Source organism: Lissotriton helveticus, chromosome 3_1, assembly GCF_964261635.1.
Source record: "Lissotriton helveticus chromosome 3_1, aLisHel1.1, whole genome shotgun sequence".
NCBI classification, from domain to species: domain Eukaryota; kingdom Metazoa; phylum Chordata; class Amphibia; order Caudata; family Salamandridae; genus Lissotriton; species Lissotriton helveticus.
In genome coordinates this window covers 595,062,077-595,088,843 of record NC_136061.1, presented here as the reverse complement: position 1 = coordinate 595,088,843, position 26,767 = coordinate 595,062,077, and the positions used below count along the sequence as shown (strand labels likewise).

The 26,767-nt window shown below is 48.8% G+C and overlaps 1 protein-coding gene across 1 annotated transcript in view; it reads left to right on the top strand.

The window, feature by feature from the left end:
* The first annotated feature begins 2,023 nt into the window (after window positions 1-2,023).
* Window positions 2,024-26,767, top strand: part of ACADL (acyl-CoA dehydrogenase long chain) — a 563,007-nt gene continuing 538,263 nt past the window's right edge. The window contains exon 1 of the mRNA XM_078680576.1: window positions 2,024-2,179. Coding sequence (XP_078536702.1) covers window positions 2,079-2,179 — 101 coding nt within the window. The 5' untranslated portion in view covers window positions 2,024-2,078. The remainder of the gene's footprint in view (window positions 2,180-26,767) is intronic.

The following is a 26,767-nucleotide window of genomic DNA, read 5'->3' as shown; positions in this document are numbered from 1 at the left end:
AAGCAAGGTGTTACGAGCAGTGGGCTTTACAAACAGGTCCACAAAGAGCTGCCCTTGTTCATGCTTTACGGTTATATCCAAAAATTCCATCTCAATGTTACTAACATGAGACGTGAATCTGAGGTTGCTGTCACAATCATTTAGCCATGATATAAATTCATCGAGAATGTCCTCATTGTCATCCCATATGAAAATCACGTCGTCGATATATCTCGACCAGTGAAAGATTGTCTCGAAAAATGGTGCAATTTCATTAAAAATATGAATATTTTCGAAATGTGCCATGTAAATATTAGCTATAGTAGGGGCGCAAGAAGCGCCCATACTCACTCCTTTCGTTTGTTTGTATAAATTCCCATGGAATTCGAAAACATTTTCTTCTAAAACAATCTTTAGGCAGTCTAAGGTAAAGGTAATATCACAGTCGACTTCATATGTGTTGATAAACCATTCTGTTGCTGAAATGGCACCATCGATAGGAATGTTAGAGTATAAGCTTTCCACATCTAACGTCACTAGCCATTGTCTTTTTTCATTAAATGCGGTTCCTTCTAATAGATTGATAATATGGCCGGTGTCCTTTACATACCCAGGTATTTTTGATATGTATGGTCTCAAAATGGCATCCAGGTACTTTGACAGGGGTTCAGTGATGCTCCCTATGGTATTGACAATCGGGCGAAAAGGTGGATCTACCTCATTTTTATGGACCTTTGGTGTTCCATATAGACAAGCCATTCTAGGTGATGCCACATTTAGATAGTCATACTCTTTCTGGCATATATGGCCATTGTTTAATGCCCTAGATGTCAGTTTCTGAATTTTTTGTTTAGTTTTGGCAGTAGGGTCTTTTGATATTGCATTATAAAATACATCATCGTTCAGCATATTTTCTATTTTTGCTGTATAATGGGAGGTGTCTAGGATAGCAATGCCTCCTCCTTTATCACAGCCCTTTACTGTAATGGACGGTGATTCTTTCAGAGATTTAAGCGCATTGTACTCTTCCAATGTGAGGTTAAAAGGAGTGTTAGGTATGTATTTGGTAGCTACTCTAACCTTTTTGGTGACTATTTTGTTCATGTAGATATAACTGCTCCGATGTATATATGTAAATACCACAATTGTATTATATGTGTTATGCGTGATTTTGTATATAGACGAGACCTAGGCCCAAGGATGATGTATAATATGTATGTAAATATAGTAGATGAATAGTCTGTGACATGGTTCTTTTATATGTTTTTCAGTGTTATGTAAATGTCTTACTGCAAATGACGGACTCCTGAAGAAGGCAAATGCCGAAACGCGCGTAGAGATTCCATCCACCGCTTTGCTTACTCCAATAGCCCCGCTTAACATCATAGTCATTTGGTTTTTTTCCCCTCTATGTTTCTTCCCCCTTTTTCTTATGATTTAGCTTGTTTTTTGCATATTTGTTGTATCTACACAAGGTTGTCATTTTAATGTAATATGTACAGATATATATGAAATGTTTATCAAAGAAGAAGAAAATGATTTAAATAAAACAAAAATAATTTGATTTATATACAAAAAATAGTTATCTCCCTCTCTTTGTTTGATCTAATTTAATCACATGTCACATTAGTTTTTGTATTAGGTTCCTTGGGTGTTTTGGCTTATTAATTTAGCTCACTACTGGTTGTGTTACAAATTGAGTTTATACTATTCCCTACATTTAGTGAGTTCACCAATAGTAGGGGTCCCCTTCTTTCTAAATTGTGTGCAGTTGGTAAATCTGCAAATGGAAAGGCTCTGTGGAAGGAGATAAGTAAAAGACGAACAAAACAGTCGCTCTGTACTCCAGATGCGTTTTGGCCAATATATTCTGAGTTATTCATATGCACAGAAGCGCCACATTCTATGTTCGAGTGATGATGGACGAGGGGTGTGTTTGAGCGTACGTGTGCGTCAGCACAAAGCGGTGAAACACGCTTAACTCTCAGCACCGACGGACTTTAACTGTTTGTAAACAACAGCCCCGCTGTGAACTTTGCCCCAGTTTCTCTCCGCTTCCGCTTCCTGCATCCCCGACCAACGATCACGGAAACGGGACCATGGCGTCCTCATGTTATCTGTTCCGAGCTTCTTATATACGAGCCGCCAGATGCGCTTTGTTGGGGCCCGTGGGTCCCGCCATTTCCCGAACACGATCGAGGTAAGTAAGGCTCCCGATAAATGACTTAAAGTTAAGCAGGGACGGTACGTACGGCCAGCACGTCAGTCTTGAGCAGCTTGGGGCTAATGTCGCCAAAGCGGAAGTTGACTGTTCGCTACGACGTAATGGGAAGGCGTCTTTCGAACGTTTGAGCTTATATGTACGTTATTGAAAACTAGACGAGCAGCCAACAAAGCCGCAGTACGTCGGGAGGGGGCGGGGCAGGGCAGGGTAGACGTTCAGTCGTGGACACTAACGATATTGGCCCCCTTGGCAAGTTCTGATCTGCTTCGTTGGGGCCATCATTGTCTTTAGTCAAAATCCGTATTTTAAGTCCCTGACCCTTTGGCACTAAATCGTTTTAATCAACATGGTGCTATTATATTCAAATCTCAACGAAGCTCCGCAGCTTGAACGGGCTGCACAGCGCCTGGGCAACACGCTCTCAGCATTCTAACTACATTGAGAAAATAGTTTACAATGAAACTATATGTAAACACCCCAGTAAGACAGACTAGGGATTCTTAACGTTTTCAAGCAATCCTCCCATACGCTGCAGGGTTAGGGTTCTACAGCTGTTCTGTATTTATTTCATTCTTTGTTTAACCGTAAACATTAACCAAAGTATTTAGAATACTTTACATAAGAACATATTTACACTGGATGTGTCACATGAAGCACATACTGCGTTTTCTTAACTTCAGGGGAGAGTGTAGTGGTGTAATGGGTTTACTTGTTTACAGAAGGTTGGCATCGACGGCCAGCGTCTTTCAGAGACTTATGGATACTATGTCCAAGGATCTGAAGGGAGTTCAGGCGTATTTGGACGATATTTAAATTTTTGCAAAAAGTCTAGATGAACACAATATTTTATTGAGAAAAGTGCTTTCTTTACTGGGGGAACGTGGTATGACCGTAAGAAAGGACAAATGTATGTTTGGTGTGAATGAATTAGAGTACTTAAGTCACACAATATCTGAGTCCGGCATTAAACCGACATTTTCAGTAATCAGGGCTTTGAAGGAAGCAAAGGCTCCCAGTGATAAGGATTCTCTACGCTCATTTTTGGGTCTCGCAGAGTATTATGCTAGATTTGTTGTCAATTATGCTCAAATTGTGGAACCACTTCGTGTTTTACTTAAAAAGGAGCAAAACATTTTATGGTCTAAAGAACTTGATGTGACTTTTGCCCAGGTGAAGGAATTGATTGTCTCAGCGCAAGCGCTTCATGCTTTTCGTGACAACTGTATGTCAGTCATTTCAGTCTATGCAAGCATGAATGGGTTAGGGACAATTTTCGACAAAAATTGGGTCCGATGTTAGAAATTTATCAGGCGGATTGAGAAATTTTGCTCAGGTTGCAGATGAGCTATCGGTAAAGGATAACATCTTATTAAGGGGTGATGAATTTGTTCCTCCAGCTGAACTAAGAAACGCTGTAGTAAGAATGGCTTATAAAGGTCATTTAGGAGTTACAAAAACTTGTATGAGAATTAAATTGCATTATTGGTGGCCGAGTTTAGATGCACAGGTTAGATCTGTGGTGAATAACTGTGAAGAGTGTTTTACTCTCGGATAAGCACTGGAAAACGTCAGCTTCTCCGTTACATCCAACTCAATTTCCTAGCTCAGCTTGGGAAAAAGTGGGATTAGATTTTTCGGGTCCCTATTATGTCTTGTCTGAGGGGATGAGATACCTTATTTTCGCGATGGACTACTATTCGAAATGGATGTACTATAGGTTTGTGGACTCTCCAGATTCGGATAATACCATTTCATTTTTAAAAATAGTATTTGGGGCACACCAGTAGGTGGGGGGGGGGGGAAGCACTGACACAGACAACCAACGTAGTGTGGAAAAGGCCGCTTTATTGGAATCAGGTGCACCTACAACATTGTCCCACCTGGCCTGTGCCGAACAAAACTACTTCTCACTAAATAACAACTGCCTGACCGCCCCCCACCCCCACCCCTAAATGTAACCCCAACATTTCAACTTAAATACAACCATCCACTCAGCAACCTACCCTTCGACTGAATGCCCCAGTGACCTCCATGACCTCACCCCCGCCTACCATACAGTCCCAGGCCTCCAGCAAAACCACCCTATCTCCTTAGGAAAGCGCCCCAGAATCCGCACCTGTTCCAGCGACAACACAACTGTACCCTAACCCAGTGCACCATCATCCAACAAAACCCCTCCGGACACGGACCCCCCCCCCGCCACCCCATACCCAGAAAGGAATTAACAGGGAGGGAGGGTGGGACCACGAAATGCCTAAGCTAACCTGGCTGCTGTGTCACTGCCACAAACAATGTGCGGTGGCACAAAATGGCCGCATTATATATCAGCCAGCCCAAAACCAGCCCAACCAGCCCAAACCAGCCCAAAAACGCCAGCTACGGCGAGCCCTCAGGGTCAAGCTTCCACCCCCCCTCCCCTGGTGCCCCAAACTTCCCCGGGGGGGAGAGCCTCCCGCTGGTCGGCCACCCCCCCAAATCCCCATTGGGGCACACCAGTAGGTGAGGGGGGGGGACGCACTGACACAGACAACCAACGTAGTGTGGAAAAAGCCGCTTTATTGGAATCAGGTGCACCTACAACATTGTCCCACCTGGCCTGTGCCGAACAAAACTACTTCTCACTAAATAACAACTGCCTGACCGCCCCCCACCCCCACCCCTAAATGTAACCCCAACATTTCAACTTAAATACAACCATCCACTCAGCAACCTACCCTTCGACTGAATGCCCCAGTGACCTCCATGACCTCACCCCCGCCTACCATACAGTCCCAGGCCTCCAGAAAAACCACCCTATCTCCTTAGGAAAGCGCCACTCGAAATTCGCATACAACTTTTGACCCCCCCCCCTAGGACTCCTGCCTCCTGGGATACCTGAGCACCCCCAACGCCCCATCCAAAGCCTCCCTCAACTGGACTAAGTACAACTCCATGCCATACCTGGACAGGTGAACCCCGTCCTCCCGTAAGAAATATACTGCGCCATAGCGCAGTTCCGGGTGCTCCATCCTCCCCACCCCCTCCCTGGCACAGAATTCGCGCATCTCCCGATTTATTTTCCTCCGAGCCCTGTCTATGGCTCCCGGGCGCTCAGCCCCCCTCCACACTCGCCTGGGAATAAACTCGGACCAGATGATATGACAGCCCGCCCATTGCTTCTTAACTTCCCTCAGGTCCCGCTTCATCTGTTTGAGCAGCGCCAACCCCTTGCACTGCACCAAATAGTTCTCGCCCAGATGAATCACCACCACATCCGGGCATACCCCCCCTCTCACAAACGTGTTCAACAAAGGCAATAACTCGTGCCAACGTCTACCCCCTTTCCCCCTCCAATGACAACGGTACAACCCTGCATCCAATCCCAAATTGAGTGTCAGTTGCCTGTCCCACTCTGCCTGTTCTGCCCTCTTGACGAATGAGTGTCCCACAATGTATATGTTCAACACCTCCACTGCCGGCCCCGCCACAGCACCTGTAAAGACACACATGTCAAAATCGGGAAACACCGTTACAACACCCCCTCCGCCTCTCTCAACCGCATGTACGTCCGGTAACAATCCGACTTCCACCGTCCCAGCTTCTGAATCTCCTCCTTACCCCAGCCCCTCCATGCCGCCTCAGTCGCCGCCCCGATCGGAAAGGAATGCGTCCCGAAAGCCAGCGGGTCCTCCCCCAAGTACCGCAGGGCGCGCCGCAGAACCCACAAAGCCTGAGACGCTGACACTCCGTTCCCCTCCTCTCGACCAAAAACCTCCCCCTCCCTGCTGCTGCCGCCCGCCATCAGCCTCCGCCCCCACGCCGCCGGGCACACCCCCTCCCCGCCGGCCGGGCCCAGTACCACCCAGGTCCCAACCCCCCGCTGGTCCGTCTTCGAGCGCCGCAAACGCACCGCCACCTCCTGCGCTCGCACCTCCACATCCCCCCACAACACCCCCCGCCTCCCCCTGCGCCCAGCAGCTCCGACACTCGAAACGCTCCAAAGAACAGCCAGGACATCAGAGTAGAAAAACGCACTGCCTCGTCCTCGTCCCTGCACACTGCCGGAAGCGCGCCAATGACTCCCCCCAGCAACTCCACCGTGATGGGACGCCGCAGCCGCACCTCTGCACCCCCTTCTCTCGCCCACCCCTCCAGCAGCCTGGTCCCCAGTTCCCCCGCCGACGGGGGGGGTAGCCCCACCACATCTTTCCCATGAACGCCACCGCCGACAACTTGCCCGCAATCGACACTCGCGACAGCCCTCTATCCATGAGCGCCAGCATATACCTTACCACCTGCTCCTCGCGCTGCCACCGGTCCCCATGCCTTACCGCACCGGACCTCCGGAATTCCTCCCACGCTAGCTCGTATGCCTTCCACGTGGACACCGCTACCGACCCTTTCACCAATTGAAAGACCCGGCCTCGCCCACCGACCACAGCTCCTCCGGCACCGGCGTTCTGACTTCCTCCGCCGCCGTGGCTAACCCATGGAACCTCTCCCACTGTGAATGAGACAAGGCATCGGCAATGTCATTGTCCACACCTGGAACGTGGCGTGCCTGAAACAGTATGTCATTCTCCAAGCAACGCAAGACAAACACCCTCATCAATTTCAGAACCTGCGGGTCCCGAGCCGACTGCCTGTTCACCACCTGCACGACGGCCATATTGTCCACTCGAAACAGCACGCGCTTGTGCGCCAGCGCCCCTGCCCACACCGTGACTGCCACCACTAACGGGAACAACTCCAAGAACGCGATGCTCCTCCCGCCCGCCTGCCACTGCTCCGGCCACTGCTCTGCGCACCACTTTCCGTCCCAGTACAGACCGAAACCGCCGCCGCATCCGAGTACATGGTGACGTCCCACTCCCAGCCCTCCGCCGGCGCCATGGGTATCCCATTGAACCGTTCTAGGAACGCCCGCCACATGCGCAGATCCTCCTTCAGTCCCGCCGAGAGGCGCACATGGTGATGCGGCAAAGTCAAACCGGACAACGCCAAACCCAAACGCCTGCAAAACGTCCGGCCCGCCCGCACCACGCGGCAAGCAAAATTCAAATGCCCCAACAACACCTGTACCTCTCGCACCATCACCTTGCTCTTGGACAACATTTCATCCACCAAAACCAGCATCGCTGACCTCTTATCTTCCGGTAGGCGCGCTTCCATGGCGACCGAGTCGAGCTCGATACCGAGAAAGGACAACACTGTGCTGGGACCTCACGTCTTCTCTGGCGCCAGGGGAACCCCAAATTCCCCCATCAACCCGGCCAAACCATCCAGCTGCCGCTGACAGTCCGCCGTTCCGGGCCGTCCCACCAGAAAGAAATCATCCAGGTAGTGCGTCACTGACTCCGAGCCTGTGCGCCTGGAAAAAACCCACTGCAGGAATGAGCTGAAACGCTCAAACAGCGCGCATGAAATGGAGCACCCCATCGGCAGCGCCTTGTCCACGAAGATGAGACCTTGAAACTGGATCCCCAGCAACTGGTGATCCGCCGGGTGTACCGGAAGGAGTCGGAAAGCAGACTTGAAATCGCATTTTGCCATCAGCGCGCCCTGTCCTGCCGCCGCGACGAGCCTCCGCGCCACGTCCACCGACGAGTAAGTCACCAATGCCAAATCCGCCGAAATGTAGGCGTTGACCGACTCCCCTTCCGGCCAAGACAAGTGCTGTATCAGCCGGAACTGTCCCTCCACCTTCTTGGGCACCACCCCGATGGGGGAGATGATCAAGCCCGGCAAAGGCGGTGCCGTGAAGGGGCCCGCCATCCGACCTTCCCTGACCTCTTTGAACAGTTTCTCTCTTACAACGCCCTTGTGTGCGTTCAGATTGTCCGCCCAGCGAGCAATCCGAGGGCCCTCGTACCCCAGCCTGAACCCCTCCCGGAAACCACGACGCAGCACTGCAGCATCCTCCGCCCGCGGATACGCCGCCAACCAGGGCTCCATCCGTTCGATCCTAACCGGCGTATGAGCCTTTTCCCATAGCCCCAGCGCCACCCCCTCGGCCCCCACCCCTCACCCCAGTTTGTCCTCCTCTGGCTGGCACAGCCCCCTGCCCGGGCTGCTGCCCCGGGGGGCCACCGGGCCTCCAGCACCGCAGCACTGGGTGCCGCCGCCTGCATGACGAGCACTCGTGCCGGAAACGGTGGGTGGGAGCCGCATGCTGCTCCCCCGAGCGCCTCACAAACAGCTCCTGCCAAGGGAAACAAGCATTTACAATGCAATGGTCTCGGCATTATTAAAGGTAGAGCTATTGGCATTGCTCATGACATTTTTTTTTTTAAATCATAAATAAATGGCACTGTCATTTACATTGCCAATAGCTTAATTGTTAAATAAATGGCATTGTCATTTACATTGCCAATAGCTTAATTGTTAAATAAATGGCATTGTCATTTACAATGCCAATAGCTTAATAGCTCGCAAATGCATGACCTATTGCATTTACACCAACACAGAGCCACACACACACAGAGCCACACACAGAGCCACACACAGAGCCACACACAGAGCCACACACAGAGCACACACACACACACACACACACACACACACACACACACACACACACACACACACACACACACACACACACACACACACACACACACACACACACACACACACACACACACACACACACACACACACACAGCAAACCCCACACACAGCGAGCCCCCCACACACCGCGAGCCCCCCACACACCCAGAGCCCCCCACACACCCAGAGCCCCCCACACACCCAGAGACCCCCACACACCCAGAGACCCCCACACACCCAGAGCCACACACACACCTCCAGAGCCACACACACACCCAGAGCCACACACCCAGGAGAGCAAGCACAGCGAGGGGGCAGGGAAGCAAGCACAGCGAGGGGGCAGGGAAGCAAGCACAGCGAGGGGGCAGGGAAGCAAGCACAGCCAGGGGGCAGGGAAGCAAGCACAGCCAGGGGGCAGGGGAGCAAGCACAGCCAGGGGGCAGGGGAGCAAGCACAGCCAGGGGGCAGGGGAGCAAGCACAGCCAGGGGGCAGGGGAGCAAGCACAGCCAGGGGGCAGGGGAGCAAGCACAGCCAGGGGGCAGGGGAGCAAGCAAAGCCAGGGGGCAGGGGAGCAAGCACAACCGGAAAAGAAGAGCTCGCATCAGCATGCCCAGAATAGCCCAGCTGAAACGCTGTTTTCAAACCCACGATCGGTCGTGGTGGGAGGACGCGATCGTAATCACTCAACGTGTGCCTGGATCTTACAGCTGGGAGTATACACAGGCGTAGGGCAGTCACAGAGAAGCTGCAGCTGGTTCGCCACAGCTGTGTTGTGCACTCAGCAACCCCCACCAGATGAAGCAGCCCGCCGATCTCTCACCATCTTTAAAAGCCTCCAAGGCACAGAGAGTCAGAGTTCCGTCGCCTCGCCCAGCACCGAACACAGTCTTGTGTCTGATACCTGTGATGGGGGCGCCGTGCCCGACCCCTCTTGCCAGCGGCTGTATAAACATTGGCCGGCTATCGCGCTGGGGAGTGCTTCGGGATGCCCAGGGTGTTTCCTTTGTTCCGCTGCTCAGAGCTGGTGGTCGCCATCTGACTGTAGGAGCACGTGAAACAGGCTTCCTACAAGCAGAACTTAACACTACAGGAATTACTCTACCTAGGACAAAAGACCAAAAGACAAACGAACAGCACCGGTGGGGGAGAGGGGGAGCGGAATTAAGCAACCTTTGTAACTAAATTCCTAGAGACTGTTTCCTGCATCCAAAGGGGAAATCCACGGCTCAAAACATGAAAACCCTGTAACCGAACAAAGCTTTTGTGGAAAGAGGTGGATACAAATGCGAGCTTTATAGATGTATGCTCAGGGTGCATCCTTATTGAAGGTGGGGCATTGGATGTGCTAAATCCACTAATAAATGTTTTTATTAGCTGGTCAGGTCGGAGGTTCCGGGTCAGCTGTGTCGAGATTCCTTGGTTACAGCAGCGTTGGAGACACAGACACGCACATCCAAATCTTTCAGGTGTTACTGTATACCAAGCCCTGCTCACTTCTTACCTCCCTCCCAGAACCTCCCCCCTCCCCCATATACACTCACACACACACACACACCAGGGCATGGAAAATAAATGGAATAAAATCATGCAAATTTAGACCTGGTGGCTTATACCCTCCCAAAATGAGGCTATCCCCTACCCCCGGCCACATTGTTTTTTAAGACCTCATTTCAACAGAGTCCCACAGACACATTACAGATGTGCAGATACTCCTGCTAACAGAAATATGTTCTCTTTAAAGAGCTAAACACACACACTTGCATGTATTAACCTGCCAAGCCATCTTTGTGTCACAGGAATCGGTGACCAGCAGGTACCCACATAGCACTGGCAGGCACCCAGCTCTTGAGCTATCTTTCTGGGACTGGAGCTTGTACATTGCAAGTGACAATGGCCTACATTTACTCCTGGTTGGAACGGTTCTGAATTGAATTGAATTGAAAATTCCATTTGTATAGCGCATAACCACCCGAAGGCCTCGCAGCGCTAGAGACTGAATTCTGTGTGCGACTGCAGGGAGGGATTAGTGCGCTTTTGAGAACAGATGGGTTTTCAAATCCCTCCTAAATGACATCAGGTTGCTGTTTTTCCTGAGGGACAGGGGCAGGGAGTTCCATGCCTTAGCCGCTGAATAGGTGAAAGAGCGGCCGCCCCATCTGGCTCTCTTGATTTTTACTTTAGTTGCCAGGTGCAGTGAGGCTGAACGTAGGGATCTAAGTGGCACATACGGCGGTATTAGAGGGTACAGTACTGCCGGGCCAGTTTGATGAAGGGATTTGTGCAGGATGCACATGGCCTTGAATAATGTTCTTGAGGCCACTGGAAGCCAGTGAAGCTCCTTTAGGGCAGTTCTCGCCGACTGCCAGCGAGGAATATTAAACAGTAGGCGGGCGGCGCAGTTTTGAGTGACCTGCAGTTTTTTTGTCACTGTTGCCGGGGCCCCAAGATATAAAACATTTCCGTAGTCCAGGCGGGAGAGAATCAGGGCCTGGACCATGACCCTCCTCGCCTGGAATGGGAGCAGGGGGAGCACTTTCCGGAGCATTTTCATTAGCCCCACGCATACCGAGGCAGTGATAGTAGCTTGGGACGAGAAGTCTAGCGCTCTGTCCAACCAGACTCCCAGACTCTTTATCTGCTCTTTAGGAGGAGGGGGAGTACCGAGACACAGAGGCCAGTCATCCAGGAAGGAGGTAGGGGAGGAATTACCAAGCACCATGATCTCGGTCTTCTCCCCATTAAGCTTGAGGTGGGAAAGTTGCATCCACCCCGCTACAGCCTCCAGGCATGGACCCAAAGTGTTCGACGAACCCCCCTCGTGGTCCAAAGAGACCACGAGTTGAGTGTCGTCTGCGTAGGTGACAATACGCACACCAAAGGGGAGAACGATCTTCTCCAGCGGCTGCATATAAACATTAAACAGCGTGGGGCTCAGGGAGGAGCCCTGAGGAACCCCACAGCTGAGAAGATGCTTTGATGATGTCGCCTCGCCTTCAAATACCTGGAAAAAGCGTTCCTCCAGAAAGGAGGTCAGCCATAACAGGGCCGCGCCCGACACTCCCAGGCCACTCAAGCGATGTAATAGTGTGGCATGGTTCACAGTGTCGAACGCGGCACTGAGGTCCAAGAGTATGATAGCTGTTTTACCACCCTGGTCCATTATGGCTCTCGCTGCCTCTGTAACCGCTAAAAGAGCGGTCTCAGTGCCATGTTGTGGGCGAAACCCTGTCTGGGAGACCTGAAGCAGTTTATTGGACTCCAAATATTCCCCTAATGCTTTGTTGATATGCCTCTCCAGCAATTTGCTCATCCATGGAAGCAGCGAGATAGGGCGAAAATTGGATAGGTTGTTAGGATCCAAATTCGTTTTTTTTAACAGGGCCCTTACCATTGCACACTTCCAGGCGACTGGTACAGAGTTGGAGGTAATGGAGGTGTTAAGAGCCTCCAGCAAACAGGGGCGGATGGTGTCCATTGCTTTTACTAAGGTCTGGGGAGGAGCAGGGTCATTTGGAGATCCTGAGGTGACCTTCTGAGCAAGAGAATCTAATGTATTAGGGTCCAGGAGAGGGAAGGTAGCCAGGGAGCAGGATGGAGACAGGTCTGAGTCTGAGGTGGGCAGTGGATTAGTGCCCCCATCATTTGCTGCTAATTGGGAATAGATGGCCTGAATCTTCTGTGAGAAAAAAGTGGCAAGATCCTCACAGCGGGCCTGCGCCCCCTCTGATATAGGTCTCTCCGCCGGAAGAGATATCAGAGATTTAGCAATCTTAAAAATGTCTCTAGGTGAGTTTGCTGCCATATTAATTTTATTTTCATAAAATTTGGCTTGAGCAAGTTTTATCTCCCTCTTGTAGTTCATTATAACTGCCCTGTATTCCAATTTTTTAGATTGAGAGCGGTCTTTCCTCCACGCTCTCTCCGCTTTCCGGCACGATTGTTTCAGGGCCCTAAGGGCGAGAGAGTACCAGGGGGCGACTTTGGGCCTTCTGATTGTTTGCAGGGAGCGTTTTGGAAGGACTCGATCTAGAGAGTTGGAGATCCAGTTATGAAAATTATAGACTGCTAGGTCAGGATTCTCCGTTTTTTGGGGAAGTTGTTCAGAGAGGGCCTGTTCCCAGGTGTGAATTGGAAGCGCACTCCATTTTCTACCCCAATGCCTAATATGAGGTGCAGAGGTAGTGGGAGTGTTGATAGACCATGTAATGGGAATTAGACAATGGTCAGACCATGGCAGTGGTACTGGTGTTTCCACCGAGAGCGTGTCCAAATTGCTGAAAACATGGTCCAGCAGATGGCCCCTAGTATGTGTCGGTTGAAGCCCCTTTTGGGTGAGACCAATGGATTGGAGGCTAGAACGGAGGTCGTTAGCAGCGGCGTTGAGGGGATCGTCTAAATGCAGATTTAGATCGCCCAGCAAAGTGAAGTTGGCGGAGGTAAGTACAGAGTTGGCTGCTAGGTCTGTTATGTTGGCAATAAAATCACCAGAAGCGCCTGGTGGTCGATATGCCAAGATCCCAGAAAAGGTAGTAGTCGGAGACAGACATAATGAAAAATATAGGTTTTCACACGATGAAGAGGTGGAGGGGGTGATGCGACAGCTATATATGTCTTTATAAATAATAGCTAGTCCTCCACCCCTGCCTGTCTGACTATTATGACACTTGATGGTATAGCCTTGAGGAATGGCCCACACTACTACTACAGAACTCTGAAGTTCTTCTTGTGCAACACACAGATACCTCAGTGCTGGGATCGATTTAAGGGTTTTAAAAATGTTATTACATTCCAAAATACAAACTTTCTGCCTCAAAAGACCCCCACCTACCTTCTCTATCCTTCCAATACACCTCATACTAGCCGCTATTGCGTTTTAGTTGGGTAAGCTACTGTGCTCGTCGATATCTCGTGCTCATGCCCACGGTCTAACTGACATCAAAATTAACTCTTTATACCCTAGTAATCAATGGGGGCTGTATGGGCTTTCCTCCAGATTCTAGAGCAGCAGCAGTTATTATAACTTATAATATAATATATAATACTTATATTATAATCTTTTCCCCATTCTTGATAGACCCTTTTCAGAGCTGCATGTGTTGATTATTTAGATATGCGTGTCAAATGTGTCATTTTTCACTGCAATGTGATAAAGAAGTCTGCTTGAATATTACAGTATTTAGTATGAACCTCGTTCTCTGTTAAAAATTTTCTTTTTTAATTGTTATGGACAAGGCATCATGGAAGCTCATAATCTCATTTCTTGAATGTTTTTCTAATAACAAGCATTTACAATGCAATGGTTTTGCCTTTGTTAAAGTTTGAGCTACTGGCATTGCTCTTGACAATATTTTTATTTATGTTTTTTTCAACATAAATAAATGGCATTGTCATTTACAATGCCACAAGCTTTATCTCTCGCAAATGACACACACAAACACCCACAGAGAGCCACCCCAACACACACTCAGAGGCCTCCCCACACACACACCCACACAGACCCCCCCACACACACACCCACACAGAGCCCCCCACACACACAGCCACACAAAGCCCCCCACACACCCACACAGCCTCCCTACAAACTGCGAGCCCCCCCACACACTGCGAGCCCCCCCACACACTGTGAGCCCCCCCACACACTGCGAGCCCCCCACCACACTGCGAGCCCCCCCACACACACTGCAAGCCCCCCACACACACTGCAAGCCCCCCACACACTGCGAGCCCCCCACACACTGCGAACCCCCCAACACACTGCGAGCCCCCAACACACTGCAAGCCCCCCCACACACTGCGAGCCCCCCCACACACTGCGAGCCCCCCAACACACTGCAAGCCCCCCAACACACTGCAAGCCCCCACACACACTGCAAGCCCCCACACAGCTGCAGGTAGAAGACACGGGCAATGCTGGACCTGTAAAAGAGAGGAAGAAACATTACATTAGCAAAATAAAGCAGATGGCTTACCTCAAAGATAAAAACACAGCAGCATACATACCGTCGGAACCACTTCCTGCACAGCGGTGCACACAGCTGCAGGTAGAAGACACGGGCCATGCTGGACCTGGAAAAGAGAGGGGAAAAAATTACATTAGCAAAATAAAGCAGATGGCTTACCTCAAAGATAAAAACACAGCAGCATACATACCGTCGGAACCACTTCCTGCACAGCGGTGCACACAGCTGCAGGTAGAAGACACGGGCCATGCTGGACCTGGAAAAGAGAGGGAGAAACATTACATTAGCAAAATAAAGCAGATGGCTTACCTCAAAGATAAAAGACAGCAGCATGCATACCGTCGGAACCACTTCCTGCACAGCGGTGCACACAGCTGCAGGTAGAAGACACGGGCCATGCTGGACCTGTAAAAGAGAGGAAGAAACATTACATTAGCAAAATAAAGCAGATGGCTTACCTCAAAGATAAAAACAAAGCAGCATACATACCGTCGGAACCACTTCCTGCACAGCGGTGCACACAGCTGCAGGTAGAAGACACGGGCCATGCTGGACCTGGAAAAGAGAGGAAGAAACATTACATTAGCAAAATAAAGCAGATGGCTTACCTCAAAGATAAAAACAAAGCAGCATACATACCGTCGGAACCACTTCCTGCACAGCGGTGCACACAGCTGCAGGTAGAAGACACAGGCCATGCTGGACCTGGAAAAGAGAGGGAGAAACATTACATTAGCAAAATAAAGCAGATGGCTTACCTCAAAGATAAAAACACAGCAGCATACATACCGTCGGAACCACTTCCTGCACAGCGGTGCACACAGCTGCAGGTAGAAGACACGGGCCATGCTGGACCTGTAAAAGAGAGGAAGAAACATTACATTAGCAAAATAAAGCAGATGGCTTACCTCAAAGATAAAAACACAGCAGCATACATACTGTCGGAACCACTTCCTGCACAGCGGAGCACACAGCTGCAGGTAGAAGACACGGGCCATGCTGGACCTGGAAAAGAGAGGGAGAAACATTACATTAGCAAAATAAAGCAGATGGCTTACCTCAAAGATAAAAACACAGCAGCATACATACCGTCGGAACCACTTCCTGCACAGCGGAGCACACAGCTGCAGGTAGAAGACACGGGCCATGCTGGACCTGGAAAAGAGAGGGAAAAAAATTACATTAGCAAAATAAAGCAGATGGCTTACCTCAAAGATAAAAACACAGCAGCATACATACCGTCGGAACCACTTCCTGCACAGCGGTGCACACAGCTGCAGGTAGAAGACACGGGCCATGCTGGACCTGGAAAAGAGAGGGAGAAACATTACATTAGCAAAATAAAGCAGATGGCTTACCTCAAAGATAAAAGACAGCAGCATGCATACCGTCGGAACCACTTTCTGCACAGCGGTGCACACAGCTGCAGGTAGAAGACACGGGCCATGCTGGACCTGTAAAAGAGAGGAAGAAACATTACATTAGCAAAATAAAGCAGATGGCTTACCTCAAAGATAAAAACAAAGCAGCATACATACCGTCGGAACCACTTCCTGCACAGCGGTGCACACAGCTGCAGGTAGAAGACACGGGCCATGCTGGACCTGGAAAAGAGAGGAAGAAACATTACATTAGCAAAATAAAGCAGATGGCTTACCTCAAAGATAAAAACACAGCAGCATACATACCGTCGGAACCACTTCCTGCACAGCGGTGCACACAGCTGCAGGTAGAAGACACGGGCCATGCTGGACCTGTAAAAGAGAGGAAGAAACATTACATTAGCAAAATAAAGCAGATGGCTTACCTCAAAGATAAAAACACAGCAGCATACATACCGTCGGAACCACTTCCTGCACAGCGGAGCACACAGCTGCAGGTAGAAGACACGGGCCATGCTGGACCTGGAAAAGAGATTTGAGAAACATTACATTAGCAAAATAAAGCAGATGGCTTACCTCAAAGATAAAAACACAGCAGCATACATACTGTCGGAACCACTTCCTGCACAGCGGAGCACACAGCTGCAGGTAGAAGACACGGGCCATGCTGGACCTGGAAAAGAGAGGGAGAAACATTACATTAGCAAAATAAAGCAGATGGCTTACCTCAAAGATAAAAACACAGCAGCATACATACCGTCGGAACCACTTCCTGCACAGCGGAGCACACAGCTGCAGGTAGAAGACACGGGCCATGCTGGACCTGGAAAAGAGAGGGAAAAAAATTACATTAGCAAAATAAAGCAGATGGCTTACCTCAAAGATAAAAACACAGCAGCATACATACCGTCGGAACCACTTCCTGCACAGCGGTGCACACAGCTGCAGGTAGAAGACACGGGCCATGCTGGACCTGGAAAAGAGAGGGAGAAACATTACATTAGCAAAATAAAGCAGATGGCTTACCTCAAAGATAAAAGACAGCAGCATGCATACCGTCGGAACCACTTTCTGCACAGCGGTGCACACAGCTGCAGGTAGAAGACACGGGCCATGCTGGACCTGTAAAAGAGAGGAAGAAACATTACATTAGCAAAATAAAGCAGATGGCTTACCTCAAAGATAAAAACAAAGCAGCATACATACCGTCGGAACCACTTCCTGCACAGCGGTGCACACAGCTGCAGGTAGAAGACACGGGCCATGCTGGACCTGGAAAAGAGAGGAAGAAACATTACATTAGCAAAATAAAGCAGATGGCTTACCTCAAAGATAAAAACACAGCAGCATACATACCGTCGGAACCACTTCCTGCACAGCGGTGCACACAGCTGCAGGTAGAAGACACGGGCCATGCTGGACCTGTAAAAGAGAGGAAGAAACATTACATTAGCAAAATAAAGCAGATGGCTTACCTCAAAGATAAAAACACAGCAGCATACATACCGTCGGAACCACTTCCTGCACAGCGGAGCACACAGCTGCAGGTAGAAGACACGGGCCATGCTGGACCTGGAAAAGAGATTTGAGAAACATTACATTAGCAAAATAAAGCAGATGGCTTACCTCAAAGATAAAAACACAGCAGCATACATACTGTCGGAACCACTTCCTGCACAGCGGAGCACACAGCTGCAGGTAGAAGACACGGGCCATGCTGGACCTGGAAAAGAGAGGGAGAAACATTACATTAGCAAAATAAAGCAGATGGCTTACCTCAAAGATAAAAACACAGCAGCATACATACCGTCGGAACCACTTCCTGCACAGCGGAGCACACAGCTGCAGGTAGAAGACACGGGCCATGCTGGACCTGGAAAAGAGAGGGAAAAAAATTACATTAGCAAAATAAAGCAGATGGCTTACCTCAAAGATAAAAACACAGCAGCATACATACCGTCGGAACCACTTCCTGCACAGCGGTGCACACAGCTGCAGGTAGAAGACACGGGCCATGCTGGACCTGGAAAAGAGAGGGAGAAACATTACATTAGCAAAATAAAGCAGATGGCTTACCTCAAAGATAAAAGACAGCAGCATGCATACCGTCGGAACCACTTCCTGCACAGCGGTGCACACAGCTGCAGGTAGAAGACACGGGCCATGCTGGACCTGTAAAAGAGAGGAAGAAACATTACATTAGCAAAATAAAGCAGATGGCTTACCTCAAAGATAAAAACAAAGCAGCATACATACCGTCGGAACCACTTCCTGCACAGCGGTGCACACAGCTGCAGGTAGAAGACACGGGCCATGCTGGACCTGGAAAAGAGAGGAAGAAACATTACATTAGCAAAATAAAGCAGATGGCTTACCTCAAAGATAAAAACAAAGCAGCATACATACCGTCGGAACCACTTCCTGCACAGCGGTGCACACAGCTGCAGGTAGAAGACACGGGCCATGCTGGACCTGGAAAAGAGAGGGAGAAACATTACATTAGCAAAATAAAGCAGATGGCTTACCTCAAAGATAAAAACACAGCAGCATACATACCGTCGGAACCACTTCCTGCACAGCGGTGCACACAGCTGCAGGTAGAAGACACGGGCCATGCTGGACCTGTAAAAGAGAGGAAGAAACATTACATTAGCAAAATAAAGCAGATGGCTTACCTCAAAGATAAAAACACAGCAGCATACATACCGTCGGAACCACTTCCTGCACAGCGGAGCACACAGCTGCAGGTAGAAGACACGGGCCATGCTGGACCTGGAAAAGAGAGGGAGAAACATTACATTAGCAAAATAAAGCAGATGGCTTACCTCAAAGATAAAAACACAGCAGCATACATACCGTCGGAACCACTTCCTGCACAGCGGTGCACACAGCTGCAGGTAGAAGACACGGGCCATGCTGGACCTGGAAAAGAGAGGGAGAAACATTACATTAGCAAAATAAAGCAGATGGCTTACCTCAAAAAAAAAAACACAGCAGCATACATACCGTCGGAACCACTTCAAAATAAAGCCACTCCTCCTCCCGATGACACGGCGGAGGCTCGGCCGGCTGGGCCAATCCCAGCGCGGCCCTTGCTGTAGACGGACGGCTGCTTCCTTCGGCAGGAAGGTGGGTGTAGGCTCAATGCAGACCCAGATTCGGGGGCGTTCCCGAGAATCGGCTTTCGGCTGACGTAGCGTGACGTCGGCAAAAGCCAAAGAATCTCGGGAACGCCCCCGAATCTGGTCCGGCATTGACGGACAGGCCCCTCGTCCAATGGCTAGGCTCCATTTATGGAGCCAGCCAATGAATGACGAGGGCATACCCAAACCCCACTACAGTTCTCATCAGGTTTTCGCCTGCGCGAAAAAGATGCGCAGAGCGCATCTTTTCGCCAGGCAAAACCTAATAAAGGAGACCATTTCACAGAATTGAAACAAGTAAAGGTTTAATCAGGCCTTCTTCTGCTCATTGTTTACTTTAAAGGGTTCATCAATGAATTATTCATATACTGTGCATTAGGATAGGATTTCAATCTCATTCAGGTATTGCTCAGTGGGCATGGGGGTGGGGTCAGTCCAATTGGCTCTCTTTCTAGGATTGGCACATTGACAAAGTTGTTAGTGCCAAGGCATCTAGAAAGTCAATCCCGGGCCATGTTCTGAAATATTGACCCAGGAAACATATCACAGTGACGCAAGAGTATTCACAGTATGCACTCTTATTTACCTCTGGTGCATTGGCCCAATACTATTACCCTTCAATGGGTTAGGCAAGTTATCAAACCGCGCTCCTGATTCTCCTTTGGTAGCTCAGGATAGCAGTCCCTCCTCACCCCAGCAGGTGGCAGTAGGTTTGGAACGCAAATGCATTCTCACATAATAAATTAATTATCTAGTCAGAGGTAACGCTTATAAATAGAAAGGGAATATAGTCATATGCAAGGAAGATGGGACAGTTGGAACACAAGCTCATTTACATTCCCTTATTTAGACTAATTCTATCATTAGCACTGACTTGCACTCATTCATTTTCACCTACTCTTGTGCACTCACTGTCACCCTGAATCCCTCATTCGTACTCTCTCACTCACTCTTACTCTCACTCACTTATAGTTATTCACTCATTTTATCACACACACACATATCCACAATCCCATATACATGCTTACACATGTACACAATCTCTCACCCAAACTCACACACATACACACACACAACATACAGATTAAGCAAAAAACAAATCTTATCTAAGATGCCAGTGAAGGTCAAGATGTTCCTTCATTTTCTATTACATTAATAATGAATAATAAACGTATTATTCACTATTTATATAATAAAAAAAGATCAGAAAATGAGGTTTGAAACTGACTGATAATGCGAGACACAGACACCCCTGTGTTCTTGGCACTGATTTTGCTACCTCTGTGGCCAGGGTCACAAAGGCAGTGTCAGGGGTAGCAAGGGGCAAGCTATGGGCGACCCCTAAATGACATCCACGGTTCTTGAAAATAAAATGTGAGACCTGTAATTGTTTGAAAGTGAAAGACCTCGTGGGGGACAAATCCAGCTATTCCCAACGAATTTGTGATACATCGGCAAATGTTCGCCTTTCAATTGGCAATAAACCCGTTTCTAAGCACTCCCATTTGTTGTCAATAATGAATCTGAACCAACAGATTAAGCAATTTGAGCAGAATCACGTTTTTAGGGGCGGAGGTATTAGAGGTAAAGTCTCCTGATACAACAAATATCCGTGTAGCCATTGGCTACATCTGCTGCCTATCAATTAACCTACTAATAGCCCCAGAGGAGAGGCGCACGCGTAGAAATATATATTAATAGCATGCGTGCGCCGTCACTAATGTACACTTTGCCCAGTCCCCGATTCAGCCTTGGGCTAGGCAAGATTTCGAATTCAGTTTCCCACGAATTTCTCAAATATTACCAATCCCTTTAACCCACTCAACGCTCTCCCAGCACATGCACCGCTCGCATACAGCTCGAGAGAGGCAGCAACCACAGAAGCAGCAAGTAGAATTAGTCAGTGCTGGTTAAAGGGTAACAAGATCTAATGAAGAAACATTTTGATAGAAGAAAGGCTGTGAGAATTGTGGAATTTTCTGTTGGGGATTGGGTGATGATTAAAAAGCCTTTTAAGGTTTCAAAAGGCATTTTGGTTTTTTCGAACACTGTACAAGTTATCAAAATGAGTAAAGGCGCCGCTTTCTTAGGTGAAAAAGGATGGTGGAACTTGAAGCAACTGTTGAAAGCACTTCAACACCACCTCTGACATATGCTCTATTGGTCTACAATAGTGTTCTGTAAAAGTTACCACATTTTACTAATCTGCTACTTTTAAAATGTTCTCCAGCCTTCCTCCATACCAACATGACTTGCTAGTCATTGCCCTCTAGCAGAATGTGCTTTAACCTTCTCCATGTTCTTTCCTGCTTGCTCCATTGCACATCTTACCCATCTTGAAATCGTCGCAGTACTTACCGCTTTAAACTGTTTCACAAATGTAATTAATAATTGAAACTCACCATCACTTCTGTTCGCTAAAACCCTACATTCATATTCATTTAAACATTCCACCACACATAATTTCTTACATTCATCATACTTTGAATAAAATATTAAATTAGACATTGTTTTCGGCCTTTCCGTATTTTAAAAATATACCCCCTCTGCACTAAACATTCTATTGTTCCCCTCTAAACATTTAACATCTGACAACCGTCTACAAGATATCAGACACAAAAGAGTTGCTAACGTTACATAATGATTCTTATTCCTTAAATACTTATTAACAGGCTAATCTTGAAACCACTTCAATACCATATTTATGTCCAATATCACCTCATACCGAGCTGTAGGAGGTCTCTTTAGCCTCATACTCTTTAGAACTCTACAAACCAAAGCATTGCTACCCACAGCCTTTCCTCCAACTAAAATATGTCCTGACTAAATTGTCAATCTATTGCAATTTACAGTTCTGTAACTCAAACCTGTCTCAAACTGTTCTACCAAACAATTCACTACCTCCACTACAGGAGCCTCCACGGGACCCAAATACTCCTTTCCAAGCACCAACCTACCCAAAACTTCAAAATTCCTCTATATCTTTTCCTTGTTCCTGGAGCCCTGGATTCCTCAAGCACCATCCCCAGCCCCTTGCAAAAGTTCCTCGATTGCACAGGTTCTCCTGACACCTTCCAAACAAGAAGGTTCAACATGCAATTCTGAACCAATTGATGATCCTCTCCTCCCTCGTTTATTAACAGACCGCTCTCTGCATAAGGCAAAAAAGGTCTCTCGCATGCCAACTGCTACACCGCTGGAAACAATGCCTGAGACACCCAAAAATGTGTTATCAACACTAATTGACATCATTTCTATTGTACCTTCAGAAGTACCCTTTGAATCATTGCGAATGGAGGGAACGCATAACCCTTTATCTCTGTCCAGTCCTGCTGAAAAGATCTATCACTGCAGCTCCTGGATCTGGCAACCAACTGAAATATCTCGCCATCTGACAAGTTAACCTGCTCGCAAACAGATCCACTTCATTGGCCCCAAAATATGGTCTATTTTCCTGAAATATTCCTGCCCCAGCATCCAATCGCTGTAATCCTTCATATTTCTTGAATTCCAATCTGCTATAACATTCTTAACATCTGCAGATACTCCGCTCTCAATGCAATCTTGTTCTTCAAACAAAACATCCACAATTTCTTTGCCACATCTGACATCATTTTTGACCAGCAACCTCCTAATCTGTTTATGTAAGTCACTGCTGATATGTTGTCCATCATCAACAATACTGTCTTTCCCTGTAATTTCTCCCTGAAACTTCTCAAAGCTAACAAGTCTGCTGTCAATTCCAAACAGTTTATGTGACAACCTTTCTCTATTCCTGACCAGGCTCCACCTGTTCCTCTTCTCTCAAATGTGCACTCCATCCTAACAGACAGGCATCCATCTCTAGTACAAAGTGTGGTTCAAATCCAAAAACCGCTCTCCCATTCTATGCCTCTAGATTGTGCAACCGCCAATCTAATTCCTCTCTCGCTTCCTGACTCACTCACTTTGTCTGCATACCATAAACTTTTCCTCAACGCCACTGTGTTTACTCACTGTAAATCCTGATAATGCAATGGACTGGGAAATATCACCTGTATAGAAGAAGAAAACAACCCCAGTATTCTTTCTAACTCTCTCAACATTGTATCCTCCTTCCTCAAAGCTCTTTGTACCGCTTTCTTTATCATCTTCACTTTTTTTCCTAGGCAACCTCAAAACTTTCTCTATTGTGTCTATATTGTATCCTAAGATTTCCATATTCTGTGTAGGCACCAGAATTGGCTTCTTCTGATATATAATGAATCTGAAACTTTCCAATGTTTGCATTGTTATTTTGAATTATGAAACCAACTCCACAGCATCCTGAGACATGATTATAATGGCGTCCAAATACACAATCATACGGCTCCCCCTCTTTCGCCTGTAAGCTACCACAACATGCATTAACTTTGTGAAGTACCAATGTGCTAAAGACAGTCCAAAAGGGGGACATAAAAACTGGTTCTTCCATCTGAATTGAAGAAAGTTCTGACTCTTTCTACATTGGTACCGTGAAGTAAGCATCAATCAAATCCAACTTCACTACCCAATCCTTTGATTGTAACATGCCCCGTTAAAGATGGAAGTCTTCCATTTTCAAGTGCCTGTACTTTATTCATCTATTTAAAATCCTCAAATTTATTTGATAGTGGGCCCCCTTCCTCCTTTTTTTAATGAGGTTATGCATATTAATGTGATATTGGGCCAGCACCACCTGTGTCTAGAGAATCTTAAAAACTCTTGACTATTCAAGTACAAAAGTGTTTGTCAAAAGATGTGTTGCCAATGCTCTTTAGAATTATTTTTCAGATCTTGGGGTGTTTTTTTTTTTTTCACAACAGATTTTATTGAATAGTCAAGCAAGGCAATGAATGTGGTACCCCACAGTCAGGAGAAACCACCAAGCATTTGAATACATTACATATAGCAGGATCTGAATCCGCACTAGACACATTTCAAATCGCATTTATTCGGAACTACCCCCCACCCCTTCCCTTCCCCAACTTCCCACCACCCTCAACCAGTCCCACCCCGCAGTCCCTCCCTAACCCCGTGCACATGTGAAGAGGTAACAGCATTAAGTGAGTATAGAGTAGTCGGTATGGCGCTAGACACCGGCCCACGCAATGGGGGAAGCCTAGGGTTCTTCCTCTGGTTCAACTGGGGGGTCCAGTGGCAAGTCCCTATACTCGGCCCATCTTTTCCATATCCTAAAGTGCTTGCGGGGGCACCCTCGTGCTTCAAAGATCGGGCGCTCCAGACCCATACAAAAGTCCAATCCTGCCTTCCAAACACACAGAGGAGGAGCCCGTTCGTCCTTCCAAGCTCGCGCCAGGTCTCTCTTGGCTAGTACCAGCCCCAACAGCAGTAGATGGCGCTTATAACCATTCCCTCCCACTCCCTCAAGGATATGAAGCAAACCTAATCGATGGGTGCGGGGCAGGTCCCATCTTAGCACTTCAGACAAGCAACACCACACACCTCTCCAAAAGCCAGCAATTCTAGGACACAGCCACACCGTATGAAGCAGTGAGCCCACCTCCATCCCACAACGCAGGCATTCCGGCGATTCAATTAGTCCAGCTTTCCAGAGGCGCTCACGGGTAAAATAAGCCCTGTGGAGGATTTTAAATTGGATGAACCTGAGCCTCATCGCGATAGCAGTCCCTCGTGGGGACTCCAGGGCCTCCCGCCAATCGTCTTCGTCTAGGGGACCAACATCCGCCTCCCAGGCCGTCCGCAGGGGAAGAAGGTCGGAGGCGCAGTGGGTGACCATCGTTTGGTATATTCGGGACACTTTTTTGTCTCCGAGATCCCCCATGAACAACTTCGCTTCAATAGGGCTAAATTCGGGGAGCGATTCTAAGTCGGCAATGTAAGGTGTGAGCGCATGCCGAAGCTGCAGATAACGGAAAAACTGAGTCCGTGGCAGGTGGAACTCCTTACTAAGGTCCTGGAATGACTTAAGAGCAGCTCCAGACATCACATCGCCCAGCGACGAGATCCCGATTGCGTCCCAGCCACCGAAACTCGACAGGGAGGCCAGCGCAGGCAGTCTGCCATTACGCCACAGCGGAGTTTCCGCAGTCAGCTTACCCCACCAGCCCATGCGTCGCAACGCCTGACGCCAAACAAGGAAAACCGTCTTCGTGACACTGGGCAATCCCCGCCGCAGCCGGGCAGAGTAGAGGAGCATGTGGAGAGTGTTGTCGCCCATCAGTACGCGCTCTAGAGCATATGCCGGGTCGCCCCTATCACCGTACCACCAGTCATTAAGGATGAGCAGGTGAGCTGCTTGATAGTAGGACATGAGGTCCGAGGTGGCGAGTCCTCCACAGTACGTGGATAGGAAGCACGTGCGCAACGCCACCCTGGCAGAACCCCCAGCCCACAGGAACCGCCCCAAGACCGAGTTCACCCGACGAAACCACGAGGCTGGGACCGAATGGGGATAGTTTTGCAATTGGTATAGAAGGCGTGGAAGCGCCACCATCTTAAAGATGGCGGACCGGCCAAAGATGTTAAGAGGCATCCGGGACCATGTTTTAACGTCGGCCTGCACCCGCTCCCAAACTGGCAGCACAGAACGTTCCCACGTGAGGGTCGCTGACTCGGACAGGAACACTCCCAGGTATTGCAGGCCATCGGTCGCTACTCGTAGGTCCAGTGTCCAAGGGTCCGATACTGTACCACCTCCCAGGACCCACAAGGTGGATTTACCTAGGCTCAGGTATAAGCCCGAGACTTCGCCAAAGACCCGCATTATTTCCAATACTCGCGGCCCGGAGCGACGCAGGTCTGTAAGGAAGAAAAGGACGTCATCCGCGTATAGCGCAATCCTATCAGAGAGGCCCTGGGGCCACACAAATCCTCGCATTTGCGCGTCTATACGTACCCAGGCGGCCAACGGTTCCATAGCAAGGGCAAAGAGATATGGGGACAGAGGGCATCCCTGTCGGGTACCCCGGCCAACGCGGAAGGTCTCTGACACTGCCCCGGCAACCCGCACAGCGGCCGTGATATCCGTATATAGCAGCCTAACATAGGATATAAAAACAGGGCCCAGGTTGAGACGGGGCAGGAGCGCGAACAGGTATGTCCAGCTCACCGAGTCGAACGCCTTATTGATATCAGCAAGCAACAAAGCAGCCCGCTCGCCCGTGGCCCCCATAGCTTCGATCGCGGCCCACGCACGCCGAACATTGTGGCGTGTAGCCCTACCAGGCATAAAGCCCGATTGATCGGGGTGTACTAGTTCCGCTATATATGGAAGCAACCGATTCGCCAGGGCCTTGGCCAGTATTTTGGCTTCAATGTTGAGTAACGAGATGGGGCGATATGAGTCGTGCTTATCAGGGGGCCTACCCGGTTTCGGAAAAAACACAATCTCAGCATGACGCCAATCAGGCGGCAACCTGCCCTGAGTACGCGCCGCTTACAGTGCACGCCGAAAGTGGGGCCCCAATTGCGTGTGAAATTTCTTATAAAATTCACAGGGATAGCCGCTCGGCCCAGGGGCCTTACCTGCATTAAGCTGTCCCAGGGCTTCCCCAAGTTCCTCCGCCGTG